This window comes from Schistocerca cancellata, chromosome 11 (genome assembly GCF_023864275.1).
Source record: "Schistocerca cancellata isolate TAMUIC-IGC-003103 chromosome 11, iqSchCanc2.1, whole genome shotgun sequence".
In the NCBI taxonomy this organism is placed as follows: Eukaryota; Metazoa; Arthropoda; class Insecta; order Orthoptera; family Acrididae; genus Schistocerca; species Schistocerca cancellata.
In genome coordinates this window covers 146,084,885-146,110,129 of record NC_064636.1, presented here as the reverse complement: position 1 = coordinate 146,110,129, position 25,245 = coordinate 146,084,885, and the positions used below count along the sequence as shown (strand labels likewise).

Below are 25,245 nucleotides of genomic sequence, written 5' to 3'. Positions count from 1 at the left end.
AGACAATCTACGGCAGATATGCACAATCCACCCCCACCAGTCCACCTTCTCCAGTATGCTGATGACACTGCCTTCCTGGCTCTCTATCCTACCCTTCAACGGTCCCAACGTACCCTGCGAACCCATCTTAACCAGTTCACCACTTGGTGTAACCAGTGGTTCCTCCATCGCCGTGGTTCCTCTGTCGCTCTATCCCTCCCTCTCTCCACCTCCACACCCTCCTTCATCAGGGCAATTTCCAGCGCCTCCCCCTGCCGGATGACGATCTTCGCTGTGACATCTACCCTTCCTTCCAACTATAACCTGGCCTTGTCCCCCCCCCTCCCCAGGGCCCCGTTTTCCTCTCCCCTCCTTCTCCCAGAGCGGATTTCCCCCCCCTGAGATCCTGCACCCCATACTTGCCTCTTTCCTTCCCACATCACTCCCTACCTGGCCCTCTTCAGGGCGCCCCCTGCCCATCCCCTCCCTCTTCCCCTCCCTCCCTTCTTCTGGTCTCCCTCATCTCCTTGCGCCTGGCAGATCCACCGTTTTGATCGTCATCAGTGTGCCACGTCTGTGTTGTGTTTAGTGCTGTTTCTCCTGTGTGTCAAGAGGTGTGATTTTAATTGTGTGCTGCCTTGAGGTTCGCCGTCAGTGTTTGTTATGTGCTATGCCATCTGTCGATACTTTTATGCTCCGCTCATACTGTGCCTTGTGTTCTTTTAATTGTCCCAGTGTGTGGTTTTCTTTGTGTGCACTACTTCTTTACAGTTTTTATCTCCATTTTACAGTCGCCCCTTTTTTTGACTATTGCCTTCCAAGATGTTTCCCCTTTTTATATCTATGTTCACCATATTCTCTCCTTTGTATATTTTTAGGTGTATTCTATTGTCTGTTCTACGTCTTTTGGCTGAAGAGCAGTGCATATGCTGCTGCCAGCCTGCCCCGATGGTGAATTGAAAAAAAAAAAAAAAGAGAGAGAGAGAGAGAGAGAGAGAGAGAGAGAGAGAGAGAATCAGATGCACCAGCAGTCGCAGCATGTTGACGTTACCTGGAAAGGCGCTTTTAGTGAAGTTGTATTATCATAATGGGAAATGTGCTATCCTATCGCCATAGGAAGGGGATTCGAATGGGTAAAGGTCCATTGACAAATGCAGCTCTGGCGAGAATGATTTTGAAGTTCGAAGCCACAGGTTGTTTAGACGATAGACCCCGTAGTGGCCGACCGAGCACATGGATGTGACCTATTAACCAACATCTTCTTTAGTGAAGCTGTGCCATAAATTTCTTTTCCACAGAATTATATACAGTAGTGTCATTGATTCGTTATATGCTATATATGCTACTGGCCATTAAACTTGCTACACCGAGAAGAAAAGTAGAAGATAAACGGGTATTAATTGGACAAATATATTATACTAGAACTGACATGTGATTACATTTTCACACAATTTGGGTGCATAGATCCCGAGAAATCCGTACCCACAACGACCACCTCTGGCCATAATAACAGCCTCGATATGCCTGGGCATTGAGTCAAACAGAGCTCGGATGGCGTGTTCAGGTACAGCTGCCCATGCAGGTTCAACACAATACCACAGTTCATCGAGAGTAGTGACTGGCATGTTGTGACGAGCCAGTTGCTCGGCCACCATTGACCAGACGTTTTCAATTGGTGAGATATCTGGAGAATGTGCTGGCCAGGGCAGCAGTCGAACATTTCCTGTATCCAGAAAGGCCCGTTCAGGACTAGCAACATGCGGTCGTGCATTATCCTGCTGTAATGTAGGTTTTCACAGGGATCGAATGAAGGGTGCAACCACGGGCCCTAATACATCTGAAATGTAACGTCCACTGTTCAAAGTGCCATAAATGCGAACAAGAGGTGACTGAGACGTGTAACCAATGGCACCCCGTACCATCACACCGGGTGATACGCCAGTATGGTGATGACGAATACACGCTTCCAATGTGTGTTCACCGCGATGTCGCCAAACACGAATGCGACCATCATGATGCTGTAAACAAAACCTGGATTCATCCGAAAAAATGACGTTTTGCCATTCGCGCACCCAGGTTCGTCGTCGAGTACACCATCGCAGTCGCTCCCGTCTGTGATGCAGCGTCAAGGGTAACCACAGCCACGGTCTCTGAGCTGATAGTCCGTGCTGCTGCAGACGTCGTCGAACTGTTCGTGCAGATGGTTGTTGTCTTGCAAACGTCCCCATCTGTTGACTCAGCGACCGAGACGTGGCTGCACAATCCGTTACAGCCATGCAAATAAGATGCTTGTCATCTCGACTACTAGTGATACGAGGTAGTTGGTATCCAGTACGGCGTTCTGTATTACTCTCCTTAACCCATTGAATCCATATTGTGATAACAGTCATTGGATCTCGACCAACGCGAGCAGCAACACCGCGATACGATAAACCGCAATTGCGACCTTTATCAAAGTCGGAAATGTGATGGTACGCATTTCTCCTCCTTACACGAAACATCACAACAACGTTTCACCAGGCAACGCCGGTCAACTGCTGTTTGTGTATGAGAAATCGTTTGGGAACTTTCCTCACGTCAGCACGTTGTAGGTGTCGGCACCAGCGCCAACCTTGTGTGAATGCTCTGAAAAGCTAATCTGTCAGTTAAATTTCACGTCTGTAGCACATCATCTTCATGATGTAGCAATTTTAATGCCCAGTAGTGTATGTAAGCCTTTATAGACTGGAAATAATAAATGTAGTGTCATTCAGGACATACATCTCTACTGAATTTTCATCATATTTCAAGACAAAACCGCCTTTATTCAAGAAAAATATGTAATATTACAATACACGCCTTATGAATTGAAGAAATTTGTACTGAATATCTTAATTTAAAGAAAACGTAAAAGAAAAGTATAAAATTAAAAGAGAGTTTCCAAAGTTATTTTAAATTTCACAGAGGAAAGGAGAATCAATGGTTGCATCTTTATGAAATATTAATGAATCAGTTTTATAATTTTAAAACAATTCTCAGCTATATAATACATTATTCAAAGACAAATGTATACAAATTCTATTGAGAATGTAAACAGAGATGAAATACAAATATTGTGGTCATTTCATGGTGGAAGGTAGTCTTCTAAGTTAATAATCCTGAGTACAGTCACAAAAAGAAAAAATATTCTTCGGACGTTGAGACATACTGCAACAACTGACATGTCAATATGACTTGTGTATTATGGCATGTCCAAAAAGGAACACAATCTTATGGGAAAATTGCCACTGTAGAGAAATTTTATGAAACAATGTTCCACAGCTGCTGTATTATTTTTAACAGCAGAAATAATGTTTGCAACATCAGAACAAGTAAGATGCATGACCGTAGGTCGACAGAGGACAAAGACAATGAAGTCTGTGTGGAAATCTGTAACAGATCATATATTGCAAAGAAACTGTTACTGACAAAAGGTCGCTTAAGAATAGATTGCAAGTGAGAGATGGAGAAGAAGAAGAAGACGAAGAAGAAGACGATGACTTGGAACACTGGATGACGTTAAACACTGATGAGTTAGGTAGCAGATTAAGCAAGAGGCAGAAGACAGGGGAAACAGAGGAGCATGCAGGTGATATCTGTTCTGAGAAAGATATAGCAAAGAAGGCATTTCTTCCTTATTGAAACCAGAAGGTTAGATTCCTTAAAAGCCTTCACCAATTACATCAATGGCAATTCATCCATCCATCCAGCCATCCATTCAGTCATTCATTCAACTTTTCCACGGGAAGGAGAACTGGCGGGAATGTGAAACAAGTCAAATTATACCTTAGATCCAGACAAAGACACCGTAGAAATGTATTCTGCATAATAAAATAGCAATAGACTGTACTATGGTATTTAGTAGTAGTGACACTTATGCTAGGTAAATTTAACCAAGTAAATTAGTGAAGAATCTCGTACTTTGAGGATAGCTGATGTTCCCACAGTTTTACTACACAGCGACAGTTTATCCATTCTGAAACCTGGACATGTCTGTCTCTGCTATTGTGAGAGTGTATAACACTCTTCAATTAAAACTAATATTTACTATCAGCAACAAAAGCCATTAAGGAGTAAACGTATTGGGAAGTGAGTGTGGGAATTCCACGATTCTTAAAATGGTTTGTGCAAGATGTTTGATCATCTACTTTACGCAATATTCTTCCCTCTCACTTCTGCTGAAAACACACGTTATTTACTGTAGGTGCGCTGCAACAGAAGATAATTCCACAAGAATATGCGAAATAAGCCAACACTCCTCTGTTCAGGTCAACAAAATGACAAATGTTGCTGAGGCACAACGCGCTATACTCGAACCTTTGATTCATAACAGTGTTGCCAACTCTAAAAAACCCGAGTCGCTATATTCAATATCAAAAGTCGCTAGAAAGTCGCTAAAACTGATTTTACTAGGGGTGTACTGAAAATTTCGTGCTGTGAATGGTGCAATAAGCTAGTGGGGAGGGGGAGGGGGTAATAAAATATTAATAAAAATTGTCTCATACGTAATTGCTATATTGTCTTAATTAAATGATGCATCACTTGCAACAATATACATATAAAATACGGTAACGTTTAATTAAACATGTTATCATAATTAATGCAACACATAAATTGTTGTTCCGATCACAGTAGTCAAATATACTAGAAATATACAACTATATTTGTAACAAAAGTAAGCAAGAACTCAAATTAGGTTACAAAATATATTCATACCGGTATGTGAGCTATTCACTTTCGTCACTCAGAAGCTCGAATAACTCTTCTGTTTCATGCTCTGACAGAACTGTAGTTGATGTAGGGGGTTGAACGTCGCTCAAAAGATGATGTTGCGGTTCGACTGGTTTTGTCGCAAAAGAGTAACTTTTGTTCGTTTCAATAAGCTCCAATACGTCTGACGGTATGTCAAAAGATGCACAATCTTTATTTTGTTTCTTCAGCTGGTCTCTCAATATGATCAAAGCATTAATTCTTTAACGATAATCTGTTACGTTGTTTAGTTCTTATAGTGTTCACAGAACTGAATATTCTTTCCACTGCATCATTTGAATGCGGTAGGCATAGAACAGTCATTGCTAGCTGTGAAATCAAAGAAAAAGGATTCTCCCCTGCGGCATTTTTACACTGCAAAACCTCACTCCAAAATCGAACAGTGTTAGTAGTGTTATTCCACCTAATGAGGTTGGTATTACGCCATTCTTGCAGCATACCGTCTATGAAATCGCCAGTAAAACCCAATTCTTTGGTTACATCCGTTACAGAATTATTTTTATTCACTTTTAGTGCTTCTTCAACATTCAGCATTGACATTTTTTTCAGGATCGTAACGTTACTTGGCAGTCTTTGTTGTATTTGTTTTATGATTTTCAGACTAAACTGAATGCATCTCTTCTTCAAATAAACTTTATTTTCTTCAGACAAACTTGACTCAGACAATTTCTGTTCAAACATAAAGCCAAGGTTCGGATTTGCGTACATACGTTCGCTTGGAACTGGTGTTGTCAACAAATCAATAGTTGGAAAAACTATGTTTTGTCCGAGTGACTGCATGAGAAATACAAGTGTATCTAGTAATTTAGTGGGGTCATTGTCTTCTCATTCAAAAGCTTTTATTGCTATTTGTACGTCTTTTAAAGCATGTTTAAGGTAAAACATGTAAAGATGATTTGAGTCATCACAATACATCTTGTACAAAAGATCGGCAGTGTAACAATTGTCTTGAACCATGGCAAGTGAAAAATGTAGCTTTAGTTCTTCCCACTGCTCCAGAATTCTTCGTATTGCTGGTTCAATTGAAAGCCAACGTGTTGCACAGACCTTCAAAAATTTTAGCGGCTGTTTTCCACACTTTATTGTCTCATGAACCTTTTTATATTCCTCTTGTCTTTTGGGTGAAATGGAGAACCAATTGTACGTTTCCCGTACAAGAAACTCTATGTTTCTAGGTACGGTATTCACTGACGTGTGCGAAACTGCAAGTTGAAGAGAGTAACAAATGCAACCGATCAATACCAAATGCTTCAAACCATATTCTCTCTTGAGTTGTTCGAAAAGCCCATTGTTTATTCCAACCATTGCAGAAGCATTATCTGTGCCAATTCCTACCATATTAGCGATTGGAAGTTTGAGATCTTTCAAAGAATTCACAAGAACAGCAGCCAGAATTCTTGCATCTGCAGTTTCTACTACAGCGAGTTTGAGAAATGCTGATCTAATGGTTTGGTTGTTTAAACTATAGTACCGTATAACGATACCTAGCATTTTATATATTGATACATCTGTGGATTCATCTATTAGTACACTGTATTTTTGGTTACCTATATCTTCAACCAATGATTGTGTAAAACATGGAGCCAAAACTTCAGTCATAATGTTAGTGCACTTTGTACGATGTAATTGCATGTTTTTAGCGCCCTCATCACCGGAAAACACCTTCTTGCACAGTATTCTTAAATGATCTACAGCTAAAATAGAACAATGTTCAGCAATAAATTAAGAAAGGCTGCCTTCCACTCTGCTTGCTATTTTAACTGTAGTTTTCGAAACAATTTTTACTGGTAAGGTGGTTTGTGTTTTTTTTAAAATCAATTTTTTTGTTTATGCGTAATAGTTTTCGAATGCTTTCTAATATCACACAATTCAGCATAAAACTCTGTTACACATACTTGACATCTTGCCTTCGATAAGTCTCCAACGACTGGTTTCAGCCACCCATTGAGTTCAGGTTCTGCTTCCCACGCATCCCGATATTTTTGAGCGTACTGCTTCTTCTTCTGTGGTAAATCCATTATGTAAGCCACCACAACATAAGTTTCGCCAATTTATAATCACTGAAAATACATTAAAACTCAGGCGAACTAGAGGTCATGAAACAATTTACTTACTCGGTAACTCAATATCAGTCCTATTGTTCATTGTTTAAAACGTAATAATGTCTGAGATACCCCCATCGAATTGTTCTTGCGTTACCACTGTGCATGTGGTAATAATTTGACTGCAAGTTAACATTTAGAAAAATTAGATGTTGCTGGACAGAAATGTATTTTATTATAGTTAATATTAATTATTATATTTGTCAATTCGAAAAATAAAGGTTCAAAAGTTTAAGAATTATAGATCGATACGCTGTCGATGATAACAGGCTAGTGGGTAATAAATAATGAATTGTTCTACAGTCAAGGTTTTCTTACTCTGTAGGCAATTCCCACATTCAGGTTTACTAAATGCTGAACAGTGCTACATAATCTGCTAAGATCTTAATTTAACATAGTAAATCTAGAACAATGTCTGCGTAGTACCCATTCGATAGTTAAAATCTTGGTTTTGTTAATGAAAATACTGGCCCAAAATAGTTTTGATTTGTGCTTCAAAAGTCGTCAGTGCTCCAAAAGTCGCCAGATAAGTCGCTAAATAATTTTTGTCGCTAAAAAGTTTTTTTTGTCGCTAAGACGAAGGCAAAAGTCGCCATTTCTAGCGACAAAGTCGCTAAATTGGCAACACTGGATCCATTTTTGCCCTCCCCCGACCTTCACTCGACTGTATATCGCTGTCGAGATGGATGCTAAGGAATTTTATTTATTGTGCTTCATTCAGTGTGCGAGCGTCATGATTCGAATGGCTGTTGTCATTAAAGTTACAAAAATTTATTAACTATCCATTATAATTACACTTTACAATTAAGAAAAATACTTTCGCCTCTAGAATGACATAACTTTGCACACAATATTGATAACACACAATGTGCACAAGAAGTCAGAGTAATGTGTTGTGACGCTCTCCAAACTGCCACATACTACTTACTTAATTTCTTGAAAGTGATTTAAATTTCAATTAAATAAAAAAGAAACCTGACGTATCCTCTAAAGTAACATTCATTTCTTGCCATTTAATTTCGTTAAGTAAGTTAGGTTTTATGTATAACAATAACTTTATGCAATTATTGTAACTATTATTTGCCTTTGATATCGTTTGCTGTAGCTATAAATTACCAAGAAATTCCAAAATCCCCAGTACAATTCCCATGACATCTGCAAGTCTCTTGCGACTTTTTCATCTTGTTTCAGTTCTTTTTTTTTTTCTTGAAATGATACATTGAAACACAAGTAAACAAATGACAAAAGCAAGCCTTTAAGAATTTCACACTAGAAATAAGATCGAGAATCTGCTTCCTTGTCTTAGTCATATGTCATATTTTATGTGAGATTCCAATATCTGTGTGCAATTAAATATGTCAAGAATTTAACTTCAACTTTATGCAGCAATGTTCATCACAAAACTATTCACGTTAAAAGAAAGCAGTTCTTTGCTGGTTGATACCCTCATCGATGAATCTTAAATATTATAATTTACTTTAACACTTGAAAATTATACTTGCCGCACACAATAGAGAGTCTCTTGTGGTCTGCCAGTTTGCTCTGCAGATTTCCACCAGCCAGGTTCTTCTCCTAACTGTGTACTTACCCTGCAGAATGGAACCCATAAATTTTCGCTTCCTTCTTGGCTTGAAAAGTACAGCAAAAGCATAACACTGTGGCATTATTCAGATCCGGCCACAACCTCTCCTCAATGACCCCACAGAACACCTTATCCTCAGCATCTTCTTCCCCTCTCTCACCATTACCTGTGCGACCGTCTATGTCCGCTCCACTGCTCCTCTTTCATATGACTTCATCTCCCACATTGACTGCACCTTCACCACCTATGATTGCCGCCGACGTCAACATCCTTAGCCACTCCCCTGCCACCCTTCGGAGGTGGCATCAGTTCCTCTCCGTGATCCAAAGTGACCTTGTGCCCCTTCCCCAACCCACCTGTCCCAAAAGTGACACCACCCCTGATGTTGTCATTGCCTCCACCAACCTTCTTGGACATATCGCCATTGCCATCCTTGACCACACAGGTCTCACCATAACATTTGCTCACCACTCCCCTCTGGCTCCCCTCCCTGCACCCCCCACCCAAGGTCATCCACGGCTACTGCCGTGCCAACTGGGATGCCTACCGGAAATCCATTGCCACCCATGTCAAAAGCCACCCTCTTACCTATCACCATCCTGACGACATCATCCACACCTCGTCCTTCCTTCAGAAGGTAATTACTGATGCCGTGGAGGCCCGTGTTCCTACTAAAACCATCCACCCCCACTGTCTCACTCTCCCTCTCCGGGCTGTCCTGCTTCTCCACAAATCCCACTGCCTCTATCGCTCCTTCCTGCGCACTCGTCACAGCGATACACTCCAACGCCACCAGCAAATACAGCGACACGTACGGAACCTTATTACGACAAAGAAATGCTGGGACTGGCGCCAGACCTGCACACGACTCAATGCCACTCTCCAAGTACTGGTCCACCTTCCATCGCCTTACTGGTTCCCATTCCGCTCCCCACTCCCCCTTCTCATTAATGATCGCCCCCTTCCTGACAAACTCAGTAACGCCAACCACCTCGCTTCCCACCTTTCTGAGGTCTTCTCCATCCCAGATGATCCCCACTTTGATTATGCTCTTTTCCCCAGCGTCATGGAGCGTGTCGATACCTCAGTCGCTCCACTTGCTCCTAGTCTCCAGTACTTGTGCAGTTGCCCCTCTCCGACAAAACACTCCAATCACAACACAAGACATTAAACTTATCCTCCAGTCCAAATGCAACCACCACCTTAGAGGAAGCCCCTTTTCCTTCCTGGCTGTCCTTGCCCATCTCTGTAAGGGCATCCTTTCTACTGGCTTCTACCCTCACCTGTGCAAGACTTCCTGTGTCCTCTTATTCCTCAAACCCAACAAACCCCCTTCCGTCGCCTCTTCCTATCCTCCCATCTCCCTCACCTCCATCTTCAGTAAGGTCTTCGAATCCATCCTCTCCCATGGTATCCATCAGCACCTTAATCAACACCACCCATTACCCAGCATGGCTTCCGACCCTCCTTCTCCACTGAAGACCAACTCCTTAACCACCTTCACCTTCTCTCCCTCCAGCTTAACTCCCGTTGCTCCACCAGTTTTGTTTCACTCCAAACCTATGCCCTGCCTATCAATTTTGTCTGTCTGGTTGCTTCCTTCCACACGCACCGTCCTTCCTATGTCACCCTCCACAACACCAACTCCCTTATCTTTTATCCCACAGCTGGTGTCCCCCAGAGCTCTGTCCTTTCCCCTCGCCTTTACCTCTTGTATATGGCTGATATGCTCAAGCCACTTCTCCCCCCCCCCCACCTGTCCACCTTCTCCAGTATGCTGATGACACCGCCTTCCTGGCTCTCTATCCTACCCTTCAACGGTCCCAATGCACTCTCCAAACCCATCTTGACCAGTTCACCACTTGGTGTAACCAGTGGTTCCTTCGTCTCAACTGCTCCAAAACCCAGCCAATCATATTAGGCCACACCACCCGTTCGTTCCTTCTGTCTCCATGATTTCTACCTCACCCTTTATGATCGTCCTATCCAGATCACTCCCACCCTGAGATACCTTGGCCTCACCCTCGACCAACACCTCACCTCAACCCTTCACCTCCTGACCATCCAGCAGAAAGCCCATTGCCACCTCTGCCTCCTGAAACTCCTGTCTGGCTGGACATCGGGATTGCATCCTTCCACCATCCTCCACACCTACAAATCCCTCATCCGTCCTATCCTCCGTTATGCCTGCGTTGCCTGGATCTCCGTACCCACCCAATTTTACAATGCCCTCCAAATCCTTGAACGCCATGTGCTCCACCTTGCCTTCTGTATCCGCCTTCCTTCCTCCACACAGCTGCTGTATGACCTTACCCCCTTCCCCCACCTCCTCCTTTTCCTCCAACATCTCTGCATCCTTTACACTGTCCACAGGCTAGATCCCCCCACCGTATTGTTTCCTCTGTCCTCTCCACCCTCCACCCATTGGTGCGCCTCTATTGCTGTATTCCTCCCTCCACACCCTCCAACTACATCAGGGCAATTTGCAGCGCCTCCCCCTCCCAGATGGTGAACTTCACCATGACATATACCCTTCCTTCCAACTATATCCTGGCCTTGTCTCCCTCCCCCCCCACTCCAGGTCCCCCTTTTTCCTCACTTTTCCTTCTCCCAGAGCGGATTTTCCTCCTTCCCTCCCTGAGACCCTGCACCCCCTCCTCGGCTGTTTTCCTCTCCCATCCCTTCCCTTCCCAGCCCTCCTTCGACGTGCCTCCACCTCATCCCCCTTTCTCTCCTCTCCTCCTTCCCCTTCTTCCCATTTCCCTTGTCCCTACCTCCCATGCAGATCCTCCCAGGTTTTTATTTGGTATCAGTGTGCTTCATTAGTGTTGTGTTTTGGTGCCGTTCTACCGTGTCATGTAGTGATGTGGGTTTTAATTGTGTGCTCGACCTGTTTTTGTCCATGACAGTTCCTTGCTATGCCACCCATCATGTGGCTGTTTTACTTGTTCTACAGACTTTTATGCTCCAGCTGTACTTTGCCTGGTGCCTTTTAATGTAGTGTGTGGTTTTTTACATTTTTACCTTCGATTTACAGTTACCACTTTGTGTGTCTTATTTGCTTCTGTTCTGCCTTTTTTACTTCTGTATTCTGCCACGTTATCTCCTTTATATGGTTTTTAAATGTCTTCCTGTCTATGTATGTCTCTTGACTGAAGAGCTGCGCTTATGTTGCTGCCAGCCTGCCCCTGACGGGGAATGGAAATGACAATAAAGGGAAAAAAAGGCTTTGTAACAGTTGATACGAACCTAAATTTTTGTACTTTTACGCTGAAACCAAATATAATAAGTAGTTAAGGGTGCAGAGCACCAGCGATAAACAATTTGTAAATGACAGCTGGGGATAATCCACCGTTGTGTGTGCGTTTTTTTCTATCAATGTATATAACTTGGAATGCAGCAAAGAACTTCTTCGATCAGTCTACCTACCTCTCGCCTGACTACACATGACACCCACAACTGTAATCACAACCATCACTCGAATCTGCTCTTCTTCCCTGCCCACACTACCATCGTCTTCAATTGCCACAAATTAACCAAAAACTCATCCTTAGGTTCTATGACATTCAACGATTTGTTGCTTGTACGTTACTTTAATCTTGTTGTAATTGGATTTCGAGCCCACTTTCGAATTTCCTGTCTTAGGTTCTTATCTCCACAAAAGCGGCAAGATCATCTTGTCAGAGGAACACTGTAATGACATCCATATAATAAATAATTCAAGTATTGCGTTTTATTAGTCTCGTAACATAATTTTGTAGATAATCGGATCATGTTGTAGGTTGACATGTCAGTTTTTGTCTTGTGCTATACTCTCTCTCTGAACTCCCTCTGAACAGGTCTCGGAATGCCATAACGGTACTGACCGACTGCCGCGTCACCCACAGCTTATAGGCGTCACCGGATGCGTATACGGAGGGGCACGTCGTCAGCACACCGCTCTCCCCGCCGTTGTCAGTTTACGAGACCGGAGCCGCTACTCCTCAGTCGAGTAGCTCCTCAACTTCGCTCACAAGAACTGAGTGCGCCCCCACTGGCCAACAGTGCTCAGCAGATTGGATTGTATACAGCCTGGTGTGAGTTGCAGTACTGTAGGTTTCTGCTCGGATTTCCTACCGGTGATCTGTTGCGGCGCGTTCGCAGGCAGGCGCAGGTAAAGGTCGAATGAAACCGCGCCGTCGCAGGTTGGTCACCCGTCCCAGCCCGACAGAGCTTAACTTCGGTGATCTGCCAGGTGGTCATCCATCCGAGTGTCAGCCGAGCCGAACAGCTCTTAACTTTGGTGATCTGATGGGACCCGGTGTTATCAATGCAGCAAAACTGTTGGCGCTTGTGCTATACACAGTTACTTAATTCTAACACCATTTTTATAAGGACAGTTTTATGTTGAACATGATATTATTATCTTGTTTCTCTTATGACCTACTGCTCAGTACTTAGTGTCTAAATTACCCAGACATTATTGTATAAACACAATAGTGTATGATACTACATAGTCATACATTTCAAATGAGCATTTCACCATTCGAGGGTTGGGTTCGGTTGTTTGGGGAAGGAGACCAGACAGCGAGGTCATCGGTCTCATCGGATTACGGAAGGATGGGGAAGGAAGTCGGCCGTGCCCTTTCAAAGGAACCACCCCGGCATTTACCTGGAGCAATTTAGGGAAATCACAGAAAACCTAAATCAGGATGGCCGAACGCGGGATTGAACCGTCGTCCTCCCGAATGCGAGTCCAGTGTGCTAGCCATCACCATTCGAAAATTACTCCATTGGGAAAGTAATATTTTTCCACCAGAAACTCGTGTCACTCTTTTTCTTATCCACGGCCTCCATTAATCTGTTCCGTCGCGTTTCACAATATGAGGACCAGTGCTGCAGCGTTCTTTATGCGATATAGTGTAGTGTCTGGGGTTCCAAACTCGTGCGGCTCCACATAGTGTAAGAAAGCGAAGCAACAGGACAGCAGCTGCCGGCGGTGGTGAGCAGCCGGCGCCACACAGTACGGGCTGCTACCGAGAGAGGGTAGGTGCCGGCTGCAAAGCGAAACACTTGCCGTTAGGGACAGCTCGGTTCGAAACGAGAGCAACCGATAGCATTTCGTGGTGGCTAGAGCCAATAGAATTGCATTGCTTCAGATGAACCTGGCGTGGACATTTTTATCTTTGGTGTTTACATTTATTTATTTATTTATCCATCATTAAGCATTTACATGCAATCGATGTCGTCATGAGTAATGTACAATTTACATATTAAGAAATATAACTATTGTGAGGTATCACAAAAAACTAAAGTATACACTTTAAAAGAACATACATAATAAAGGAATACAATTTACATATTAAGAAATATAACTATTGTGAGGTATCACACAGGGCTAAAGTACACACTTTAAAAGAATATATATAATAAAGGAATACATTTGATACATAAAGATATCCCACATTTTAAAGAATGCATTTTAAAGAATGTGCATAATAACAGAATAAATTTCATACATAAGGATTACTCCACATGTTTAACAGTTAAATGTGGAACTACAGAGACAAAAAAAAGCTTAGGAAGAGGTACAAACAGAGTTTCAAGTTGTTTCGTAAGTCAGGTCTATTTCTGAAGAGTTTTCAAATTCTTTAACACTGTAAAAAGCTTTGTCTTTCAGCCATTTTTTAGTCTTACTTTTAAATATATTGAAAGAGACACAATGTGCCTGCACAGGTAATGTGTTGAAAAGCCTTATTCCCATATATTCAAAACTGTCTTGTGTTTTCTTGAGTTGAGTTGTTGATATGTCTGTCTTAGATGTTTGACGAGTGTTATGATTATGAACGAACTGCCTAAGGTTTTAACTGTTAAAGTTTTCTTTTATGTACAAAAGGCAGCTGTATATAAAACGAGAAGGGACTGTCATTATCTGTAATTCTTTGAAGTATGACCTACATGATATGTTATTTTTGGTAATCCCAGAGATGCTCCTGATGGCTTTCTTCTGACAAATAAAAATTTTCCTGGACCATGGAGAATTACCCCATAGAAGAATACCATAGCTAATATGACAATGAAAGAATGCATAATAGGAATTAATCAGCAGGCTTTCAGAAACACAGGTGCGTAATTTTTTCAGTAGATAGATAACTCGCAAAAGCTTTCGAGATATGTTGTCTATGTGACTCTGCCAGGTTAATTTCATATCTAAGTATATGCCAAAAAGTTTGGTAGAAGTGTACTCAATATCAGCATTGGATAAGCTGAAAGATATATTTACAGTCTTTTCATAGTTAATAGCTAACTCATTGGCTTCGAACCACATATTGGATAATCTGAGAAACTCTTTACTTTGCTCCTTCAGTTTATTTATGTCATTCCCTGAATTGATGAAAGTTGTATCATCTGCATAAAGCACAGATTTGCATGGCATATTGCGGAGTAGGTCATTTATAAATATTACAAACAATAATGGCCCAAGCACTGATCCTTGGGGAACACCTCTAGTGACATTCAGTAACTGTGACTTTTGACCATTGTAGCTTACAGTTAGCTTTCTGTTACATATATATGATTTAATGAGGGAGAGTTCCAGATCCCTAATGCCATAACACCATTTCCAGCAATATTGTGTGGTTTACAGAATCAAATGCTTTGCTTAAGTCCCCTAGTGTGGCTTCAGCAGATAATTTGGATTCAAAAGAAGATTGCACAATAGAAACAACATTTTCAACAGCATTAATTGTTAATAACTGGGCCCTAAAACCATATTGAGACTTAGTCAGTATATTGTTTTTTGACAAATGCATGTTAATTTGCTTTTGTATACAATGTTCGATGATTTTTGAATAAATAGGTATAAGAGAAATTGGACGATAATTATTAGTGCAAGATTTATTACCCTTTTTGTCTAATGGAATTACTACTGTCTTCTTGAGACATTCTGGAAAAAATACCACTGTCAAATATCCAGTTTATGAGTGTGCAGAGAGGGAATGATATCAAGTCGATTATTTATTTAATCACAAAATTTGAGAGGCCATAAATATCTTCTGATCTGGAGTCACTTAACTCTGCCACTGATTTAATTACATCACTTATTCCCACATGTCCCCAATTACAGGTTGGCACGGTATCAGCAAAGTTTTGTAAAAACTGGTTTATATAAGTAGATTGTGAATTTGATTTTGAACTTCTCTTATGAGGAGATGATGGATTAGGGTTAAAAAAGAGGTTAAATGCATCTGGGGTGACATTAGCATCAGTTGTGACTTTAATCTTAGCTTCTGTAAATATGGTGTGAACCATCTATGTGGAGTAGTTCGACCACACTTCCTTGCCATAGTTTTGTTTCGTTTGGTAACCATTGGACAGGAGGTATTGAAAATTTCAGATAGAGTACTAACAAACCTGCTACAAGTCTCCTCAACATTGTTGGAAGCATATATTATATTATTGCAGTTTAGTACCTTCAGCTTATCACTGAAGCTATTTATGCTTTTATCATTTAATAACCTGACATACCGGGTTGGTTCACAACCCCCATTGTTTCATTAATTGTTAGTTTTACCCATATACCTTTGAGATCTGTCAGATGGATGACATTAAGGAGTCCCAATTCAAAATCATCTTTTTGTATATTTATGATAAAATTGTTGAGACAAGAAAGTTGTCATGTGGGACTATAATATGCACAGAAGAGATTATGGGATCTTAGCATGTTAAGCAAATTAGTATTTTTGTGTGTTTTTTTCCTTACATCAAAATTTAAATCTCCTAAAATTACTGTCTTGAGTTTGGTCTATTTTTCTGTATGGTGAATAAGTTTATCTAAACACTCTACAAATTGATTGGCCTCACTATCAGGAGAATGGTATATTGAAATAACTGTGAGTTTTAATGTTGGTAGTAGCATGACAGCCTCTTCAAGAATGCCTTTAACACATATGTCCATAATGTCAAGCACAGTATATCTTAACCCTAGGTTGTCACTTATATATATATTGAGGAACCCCCATACCGGTAACCTTCATTGGGTCTGCAGTAACTTGTAATTAAATTAAAACATGCTGGTACATACAGTTTTATCTCTTCTTCTCTTAACCAGTGTTCATTAATACATAATACTATTCTATTGTTTCCATTCAGTACAACACCAAGTTCATCAGTTTTATATTTCAGAGATCTAACATTTGTGTACATGAATATTTACATGTCATCTTCAATAACAGAGACTGCATATGCTCCAACTTTTGATATAGTTATTGTTTTTCTTATTTATAACTGAAATCAAGCATTAATTTTAACAATAAAAAGTCTTATCATATTGTCTTTACACATGTAGAGATACAGATAACGTAGTTACTGCAAAACTCCTTATATTAGTACGATAGCTACCATTTTTACATGTGACTAGGTGAAACGTGTTGACAACTCTTTTATGAGCAACAAAATTACGCATCATCAGTCAATACCTGTTTTTCTTGCACCAACAGTCGTTTAGTTGTACAATTACTCAGGAGAAGAAGACAAAATATCTATTTGGCAACAGCTTTTTGACGATTTCTCAACCATACTAGTGAAATGTTTCGTTACGTTTTTATAAGAAGTGGATTGGTGTATTTTGTCACTGCAATTACTTTTGTGAAAAGTGGCAGGAAACATAACGTAGCCCATATTTTCACGCGAGTGCTTACCATGCTGCAACATTCACGTATTGTGAAAATCCACTGATATTTTTGTAATTTGTAGCACTTACTTTAATGAATATCTGCCTTGACGAACTTTGTTGCTTGCTACAATTATGTGTCTATTTCATCGTTAAATGATCATTTTTATTATAAAGAAAATGGCAGTTTATATGCCGTGAAAATATCACGTAAAGCTGGTAGAAAAAGAATTTGTAACTTTGCAATGTAAAATTCCTTTGAAAGTTTCAGTTTAGTTTCGTGTGGATATATTCAAAGCCATCCACTTCTGCAACTTTTTATTCAATATCCCTCCAAATTAATAATAAAGAGTTATTCCTTTGATAAACTTAAATCATTATGTTGTATTCAGTGTCAGTACATATCACAATAAACAACTTTGTACACAACAGAGAATGAACATTGAGATTAAGGTGTTCGACTATGGTTTTTTCCATAATTTTCGCACTTTAGCCATGTTTTAAATCTCATTACATTTGGGCCTAGCGAATGTGGTTAAGATTTTACACATAAAGGGTGTTCAGCAAAGTTGTCCCGTTCCCTACACGTGAAAAGGCAATATGACAAGGCTTTTTATTGTTAAAATTAATGCTTGATTTCAGTTATAAATAAGAAAAACAATAACTATCTCAAAAGATTGGAGCGTATGTAGCCTATGTTATTGAAGATGACATGTAAACACCAAAGATAAAAATGTCCACGTTTCGAGTCGAGCTGTCCCCAATGGCAAGTTGCAACTGGCTATGGTAACTTCTGTAAATTACGTCACTTCTCGTGTTTCGCTGTTGCTAGTCTTGTTCTCCTGATAGTTCTGCTCTACCAAACAATGTCCAATGAGACCTTAAATATCCATGTGTATTCTGTGCTGGTGCATACGTTAAGTGTACCTATGTGTTATGTATTTGAAATTAGGCATGTAAGAGAGATAAAGCTTAGGAAACATTTGGAATAATACATCAAGTTTTTTGGAAGTCACTAAGTGCTCTGGCTATATAATCTTGTGATACGTTCTATGCTGAAGCTAGTTTTCCTCACATCTCAATGTTTATGAGATGATATCTCCTGAATTAGGTATCTTACGATGATATAATACTGCATGTACATTTGCTGATGTATGTCGATACTGCCTGCAAACTGTGTTGCAAACAAAGTCGCTAGTAAAGAAGTAATAAATTAAAATGTTGTGCCTAATGCTCAGGTGTGATCGTATAAATAGCGAAACTATGATAAAATAATAAACGCGGTATGAACTATGTTTGCTTAATCATTTTGAGGGAGCTGTGAACAAGAAATAGTTACATAAGTGTTTGAAATTGTATGTAATGTTGCTGGAAGTCACTAAGTGGTCTAATTCTCAAATACTGGATCAATAAAGATCAGGTATATGTGTGACATCAGTCAACACGACCAAGATGGTGTTGCATGTGTTCCATAACCTCGAGACAAACATGCAATTCCTAGTTGTAGTAGCTGTCTTATATTGTTAAATGTTTAACATAAGATTACACCTCCAAGTGAGTAGTTAGATAATGACAGATTTTTTAATTCAGTGAACAATTTACCGAAATCTTGAATATCAAATTTTCATTGGGCCCAGGGGCTACACACATCAAAACAGGTTTTGCATCACCCCGGCCCCAGAACTCCTGAAGATAAACGTTGTCTGTGGATATTGTATCACAGACAAAGTTCCTTGATGTGACTAAACCCCCTCAAAGATGTAAACAACCAATCACGAGCAGCATCTATTAGACAGAGGGGGTCCGACGGGCGATCAGTTCCAGTCATTCCAACAGGAAGGAGGTACACGACTTATGTTGTCTGTAGTTCAGACGTGCCCTGACAGTCAATACCGAGTTTCGATCGCATCCGCATTGGTACTCTGTGCAAGGAAGGGCTCTCAACAAGGGAAGTGTCCAGGTGTATCTGAGTGATTGAAAGCAATGTTGCTCAGACATGGAGGAGCTACAGAGAGACAGGAGCTGTCGATGACATGCCTTGCTCAGGCCGCCCAAGGGCAACTACTGCAGTGGATGACCGCTACCTATGGATTATGCCTTGGAGGAATGCTGACAGCAACGCCACCATGTTGAATGATGCTTTTCGTGCAGCCACAGGACGTCGTGTTACGGCTCAAACTGAGCGCAATAGGCTGCATGATGCGCTACTTCACTTCTGACGTCCATGGCGATCCATCTTTGCAACCGTGACACCAAGCAGCATGGTACAGATTGGCCCAACAACATGCCAAATGGACTGCTCAGGGTTGGCGTCACATCTCTGGGTTGACAGAAGCGTCCAATCCCACGCGTCTGCTTTGACCTGTGACGTAAGGGTGTTGTGACGTCATGACGGCGTGCAGTTAGGTTTGTGAGTGTGGTGTGTTAGTAGATGTTGTCGTGTTGTCGTTTGTTGTGCTATCTGGTGGTATGTTCAGGGTTTTTGTTTGTGTGGTGTAATGGGCTCAATTTGCTGTTGCTCATTATTGAGAACTGTTCGAGTGTCGGCTGTGTTTGTAGTGTAATTCATTTCAGTGAGTTAACGATTTTGTGTGAAGGTTAATTTAGTGTTGTTCGCTGTACATCGTGTGGTAATTTTAATAAAATTAATCTGTTGCTGTTTATGTTCACGAATGGATATGACGGATAAAATTAACAGTGCGCAGGTCAAGGGATGTGTTCGATCCCAATGTGTGGCTGTGTATGTTGATATTGGTATCGAGAGATGATTTTGAGCTATATAGGCCAAGGGAATAGTTTGATCCTAACTTATGGGATCGGGAGCTGCTGTTGAGCTATATAGGTCAAGGGAAGTGTCCGATTCCAGATGATATTTTGTTTAGTGGTATTTGTGGAGTTTTGTGATGATGGTTTTTATTGTCATTTTGTGTGGTTTGTATGGGGGTGGGTGTCTAAATTTGTTTATCTTTAGTTTGCCCCCACCCAAAAACACCCCATTTCCCGCGCTTGTCCCATTAGTGTCATTAGGCTTTTTGTGGAAAGTGTGTGTGTTCGTTTATCGATCTATTTTCGTTCTCATAATGTGTACGTACCGACTTTATATGCGCCATATTGGAATCGTGGTTTATGGTCGTTTCCGCCATATTTGTGACGTCATGGGACGGGCGGGATCGGACGCTTCCGTATTTCTCATTCTCTTCACTGATGAGTGTCGCATATGCCTTCAACCAGACAATCGTTGGAGACGTGTTTGGAGGCAACCCGGTCAGGCTGAATGCCTTAGACACACTGTCCAGCGACTGCAGCAAGCTGGAGGTTGTGTGCTGTTTTGGGGTGGCACTATGTGGCGCCGATGTACACCACTGATGGTCATGGAAGGTGCTGCAACAGCTGTGCGATTCGTGATTGCCATTCTCCAACCAATAGTGCAACTATATTGGCAGCATAGTGGCAAGGCATTCGTCTTCATGGAAGACAATCGTGCACATCTTGTGAATGGCTTCCTTCAGGATTACGACATCACTTGACTAGAGTGACCAGCTTGTTCTCCAGACATTAACCCTATCGAACATGCCTGGGATAGATTGAAAAGGGCTGTTTATGGACGACGTGACACACCAACCACTCTGAGGGATCTACGCCGAGTGTCCATTGAGGAGTGGGACAATCTGCACCAACAGTGCCTTGATGAACTTGTGGATAGTATGCCACGACGATTACAAGCATGCATCAATGCGACAGGGCGTGCTACTGGGTATAGTGTGGAGAGCTATCTGGACAACCACCTCTGAAGGTCTCGCCGTATGGTGGTACAACATGCAATGTGTGGTTTTCATGAGCAATAAAAAGAGCAGAAATGATGTGTATGTTGATCTCTATTCCAATTTTCTGTACACGTTCCGGAACTGTTGGAATTGAGGTGATGCAAAACTTTTTTTGATGTGTATATCAGATAGGCAACACACAACTAGTATTATGTTCCAGGTCATTCATTCTAATATTATCTGCCTTTGTTTTTTGTTTCGGGACTTACTCTCGTATGCTTAGACATGGCATGTAAAATGGACACAGAGTGATTAATTTCTGTAGCTAAAACACGGTCAGTTCTTTCGGACAGTTCTCAAGAGAATTACGAGGACAGGACTGAGGCAAAAAGTGTTTGGATTGATGTATTAGTGGAACTGAGTCGATCATTTCGAATGATGAATGACTAGGGACAGATCTGAATACCGTAAGTCATTCAATCACTTCACGATGTTTTATTGTATCATTTTCAAAAACAAGTTGAATAACACTCTTTCCAAAAATTATATTTTAGAAAACTGGCAGTTCACAGAACCAACGGTAGTCAAAAAGTAATCCATCATTATGCTATCCATATTATTTGCTCAAATTCCACCACATGTCTGTCTAGCTGCCACCACTCATTTGAATCAAACTATGGATAATGTATACTGGACTATGAAGTGATGAGTACAAAATATTAAAACTTCACCTTATTCTGAAGTAATATTGTTGTTTCATTTATCTGATCGTAATAGTCAACATTTCTATAGGTAGAACAGATTACCTGAAGGATGTGTTTTCACACAGTAATGAATCGTTTAGTCACCCATGTAATTCCATGGTGTTGATATACTCTTTCCAACATACTGGAAAAATTTATCGCATTCAATAGGAGCTCTTGAAATATATCATGGAATGATGACGTTAGTTCCTTTTCAAATTTATTGGATAACTGTAGGGTATTCTGTTTCTCCTTCTTTCTAACCATTGGTAAGCTACAACCCGCACTAACATCTTTTCACATTTCATTCTGCTGGGACTCTGTTGCAAGACTGAGAAGGAATAAAATGAAGGCACCTGCTGAGTACAACAGCAGGTGCACAGACCTCACATCAGGGAGGCAGTATTAAGATCTTAGCCACAGATCTCATACATGTTTGAAGCTTTCAAAAATTGAGCTATATCATAAGAATTCCAATGTTCACAATTGTTTTTTCTTCTTTATTGTTATTTCATGCCCCTGCCCCATGTAGTTATTGGGTGGGCTCTCAGCGGATATGATTTGCCATCCTTCAGCCACATGAGAGAAAAATTAAAAAAAAAAAAAAACATAATAATAAAAGATGGACGTGGTAGTTGACAAAGAAACATCTTGTACAGCAAAAAGACAGATAGTCAGTTTCATAAATTAAAATATAAAAGGTTGATTAGGCAATTAATTAAAATATAGGCACAAATGAATGGAAAATAAGTGTCACAGATGAAGATATAAAAACAGATAAGCAGTTGCATTAGGTAAAATGGAAAGGCCAATTTGTGACTGATTAAAAGAGATACATAGATGACTGATGACTAGTGGATGTAGACTGTCAGGGAGAAGGGTATTATGGAAGCATAGCATGGAGAGGTAGTGTGTAGGGGAGATTTGTGTGTGTGGATGTTTGGAAGAGGGATGGAGGAAGAGTGGAAGGAGATCTGGTTCCAAAGCCAGACTTAGGAAATGGGTGGAGAATACTGGAAGAGGAAGGGAGCCCTGACAAGGGGTGGATGGTAGGGATCTCATAGATCTGGTAGGATGGGTTTAACCCTTAAATGCATGATTTTTTATTTCAAGCTGTAAAAATTACCATGTTTAGTTTATAGTGCCTACATTTCGAAAAAAATATTGAAAATTTTTTAAAATTAAATTAACAAAGCACTATTGTTGAAAATCGCTTTGTAGCTGATCAGCTACATTTTGAGTTAACACCTTACGAGCCACAATAAATGTGCTTATTTTGCTCCCTCAATTTTGACCAAATCTCTCGTAATTTAATTGTTGATTATGATTAAATACTTTGTATAGGAAGGGAAAAATCCTAAAATAATAAATAGGACATTAATGTTGTAAATATTGAGCATTTATTGTATATTTTATACACTTTTATATATGAACATAAGGTATCTAGTTCCAACAGGTTTGTACCCAAGCATGTGATAATCACTTTACATGAAAAGTTTGAAAACAGTTCTTTTGTTTGTGCAAACACAATGCAACTGCACATTTATTACACTGAACCCAGGAAAATCCCTTGCATCCTGGCATTTTGCACCTCCGTCTCACTTGCAAGTACGAAGGCAGGTGACCTACTTGATCCAGCCTTACATCTTGTGGAGGTACATGTGCTGTGGGCCCCTTTGTCTTCTTAGCTTGTATTTGGTTTTCGAGTTCATTACTTGGCCTTCCACGTTTTGCTGAAGTTTGACCTGAGCGACACAAACAGTGAGCAATTTCCATTCGAAATTCGGAGAGTTTCATAGTTCTCCTAATCCCTTTGGTTTCTGCTACTCTCCTATACAACAGCCAGGAATTGACTACTCCCATGTCCAGGAGATGGTAAAACAATCTTATATACCATTTTCGACTTTTCACAAGAATTTTATGTCGACCCATTATGCTGTCAAGAAGGTCAACACCTCCCATATGTTTATTGTAGAGCTTAATTATTTGTGGACAAGGTATTGTTATTCTTGACTTTGTTTTTTTGTCATACCTCCCTGCTTCATGAATAGGCTGCTGTCCAGCAAGTGTAGAAAGCAACATCACACTCTTGTTATCTTTCCACACTACATTTGATATGTCGACACCATCCACTGTTGCGACGCGCTCTACTGATGCACCTTGTGCCATTTTCTTCAGCTCAGCTTCTGAAGGGAGCTTGCAGTCTGGCACTCTGTTTCTTCTGACTGTCCCAAGTGAGTAAATTCCTTGTTTATGTAACCATACAAGCAGTGGCAGACTTGTGTAACAATTGTCACAGTACAGTTTGTGGTTCATATTTCTTGGTAGTATCCTACTGAGTCGAACTACAACATTTGCACTTGCTCCCAAGTCTTCCTCCCCAGTCACTCTTTTTTCTGGTTCATTTTCATCTCCAGTGAAAATCTCAAAATCGTAGGCATAACCAGATATGCCACTAATAACAAATAATTTGTATCCATATTTATGAGGCTTGTTTGGCATGTATTGTTTCAAATAATTTCTAGCCTTTGTTGAACATATCTGTTCATCAACAGAAACACACTCCTCAACAGGTATTGTTTGAAACCGAGATCTCATCAATTCTATTATGGGCCTTATCTTGAAGAGTCTATCATGACCTTTTTCACCCCTGGGTATCATTGCACTGTTGTCATTGAAGTGAAGAAACTTACGTATTTGCTCATACTGATTCACTGTCATTGTTGTCTTGATCAGATGAGTACCAGTAACTTCTCCCCAGTAATCCCTCGTATTAGGTACATGAACTATTGACATTACGAGATAGATGCCTATAAATTTTTTTATGTCATCACAGGATAAATCTTTTGGTCTATCAGGATTACACTGCACACTGTATCTATGAGACTCTTCGACAATTAGATCAAACAATTTAGATGGAAATATATGTTTGAAGAATTGGTATGGAGTATTTAAGTTTATTACTTCTTCTGGTAACGAAGTATTGCCATGAAATTTTGACTGCAGTTCGGGAATAATCAACTGTTTATCTTTCCAAACCACACTCCTGCTGTTTTTGGTAACATTTTTGCTGCTGCATGGCAGTTTCAGAGCATTATCAGACAACTGTGACGTCGATTCCTTCATTATAACATCAGATTGTCTTGTTCCAGAAACATCTTCAGTCCTAATTACTGGTACTTGACTCTCTTCGTCACTACTGTCACTATCACAATCAACAGATTCTGGAGCAACATATGTCTCATCTTGAATGGAATCGTCAGAGAAACACTCAAGATCGTCATCACTGCTTAGTGGAATCTCTAACCATTCCATAAGCATTTCTTCTTGACTCTTTCGAGACATTTTTACGTCAGCGCCTGAAATGCAGTAAATGAAAAATGTAGCTGATAAGCTACATACACAAAAACAGGCCTCATTTCAAATCTATCGCAAAGACACTCGAATTAACTGTTTACACCATATCTACTTACGTTTTCAAAATGAAAAAGTAATTTTCAAACCCAGAAATCAGTGCACAAACACCAAAAACACACCTCAACTTTCCGCCAAAACACACACTTGGCAGTATGTCCACACAGCTCACTGTCGAACTGCTTCAGCTCGTCCTGCCATCTATGATCGCTATGAAGAACTA

The 25,245-nt window shown here is 40.5% G+C and overlaps 1 protein-coding gene across 1 annotated transcript in view; it reads right to left on the bottom strand.

The window, feature by feature from the left end:
* Positions 1 to 24,953, bottom strand: part of LOC126108369 (piggyBac transposable element-derived protein 4-like) — a 179,678-nt gene extending 154,725 nt beyond the window's left edge. Inside the window, exon 1 of the mRNA XM_049913583.1 lies at positions 23,641 to 24,953. Within this exon, the coding sequence (XP_049769540.1) occupies positions 23,641 to 24,953 (1,313 nt within the window). The remainder of the gene's footprint in view (positions 1 to 23,640) is intronic.
* Between the last annotated feature and the right edge of the window lie 292 nt (positions 24,954 to 25,245).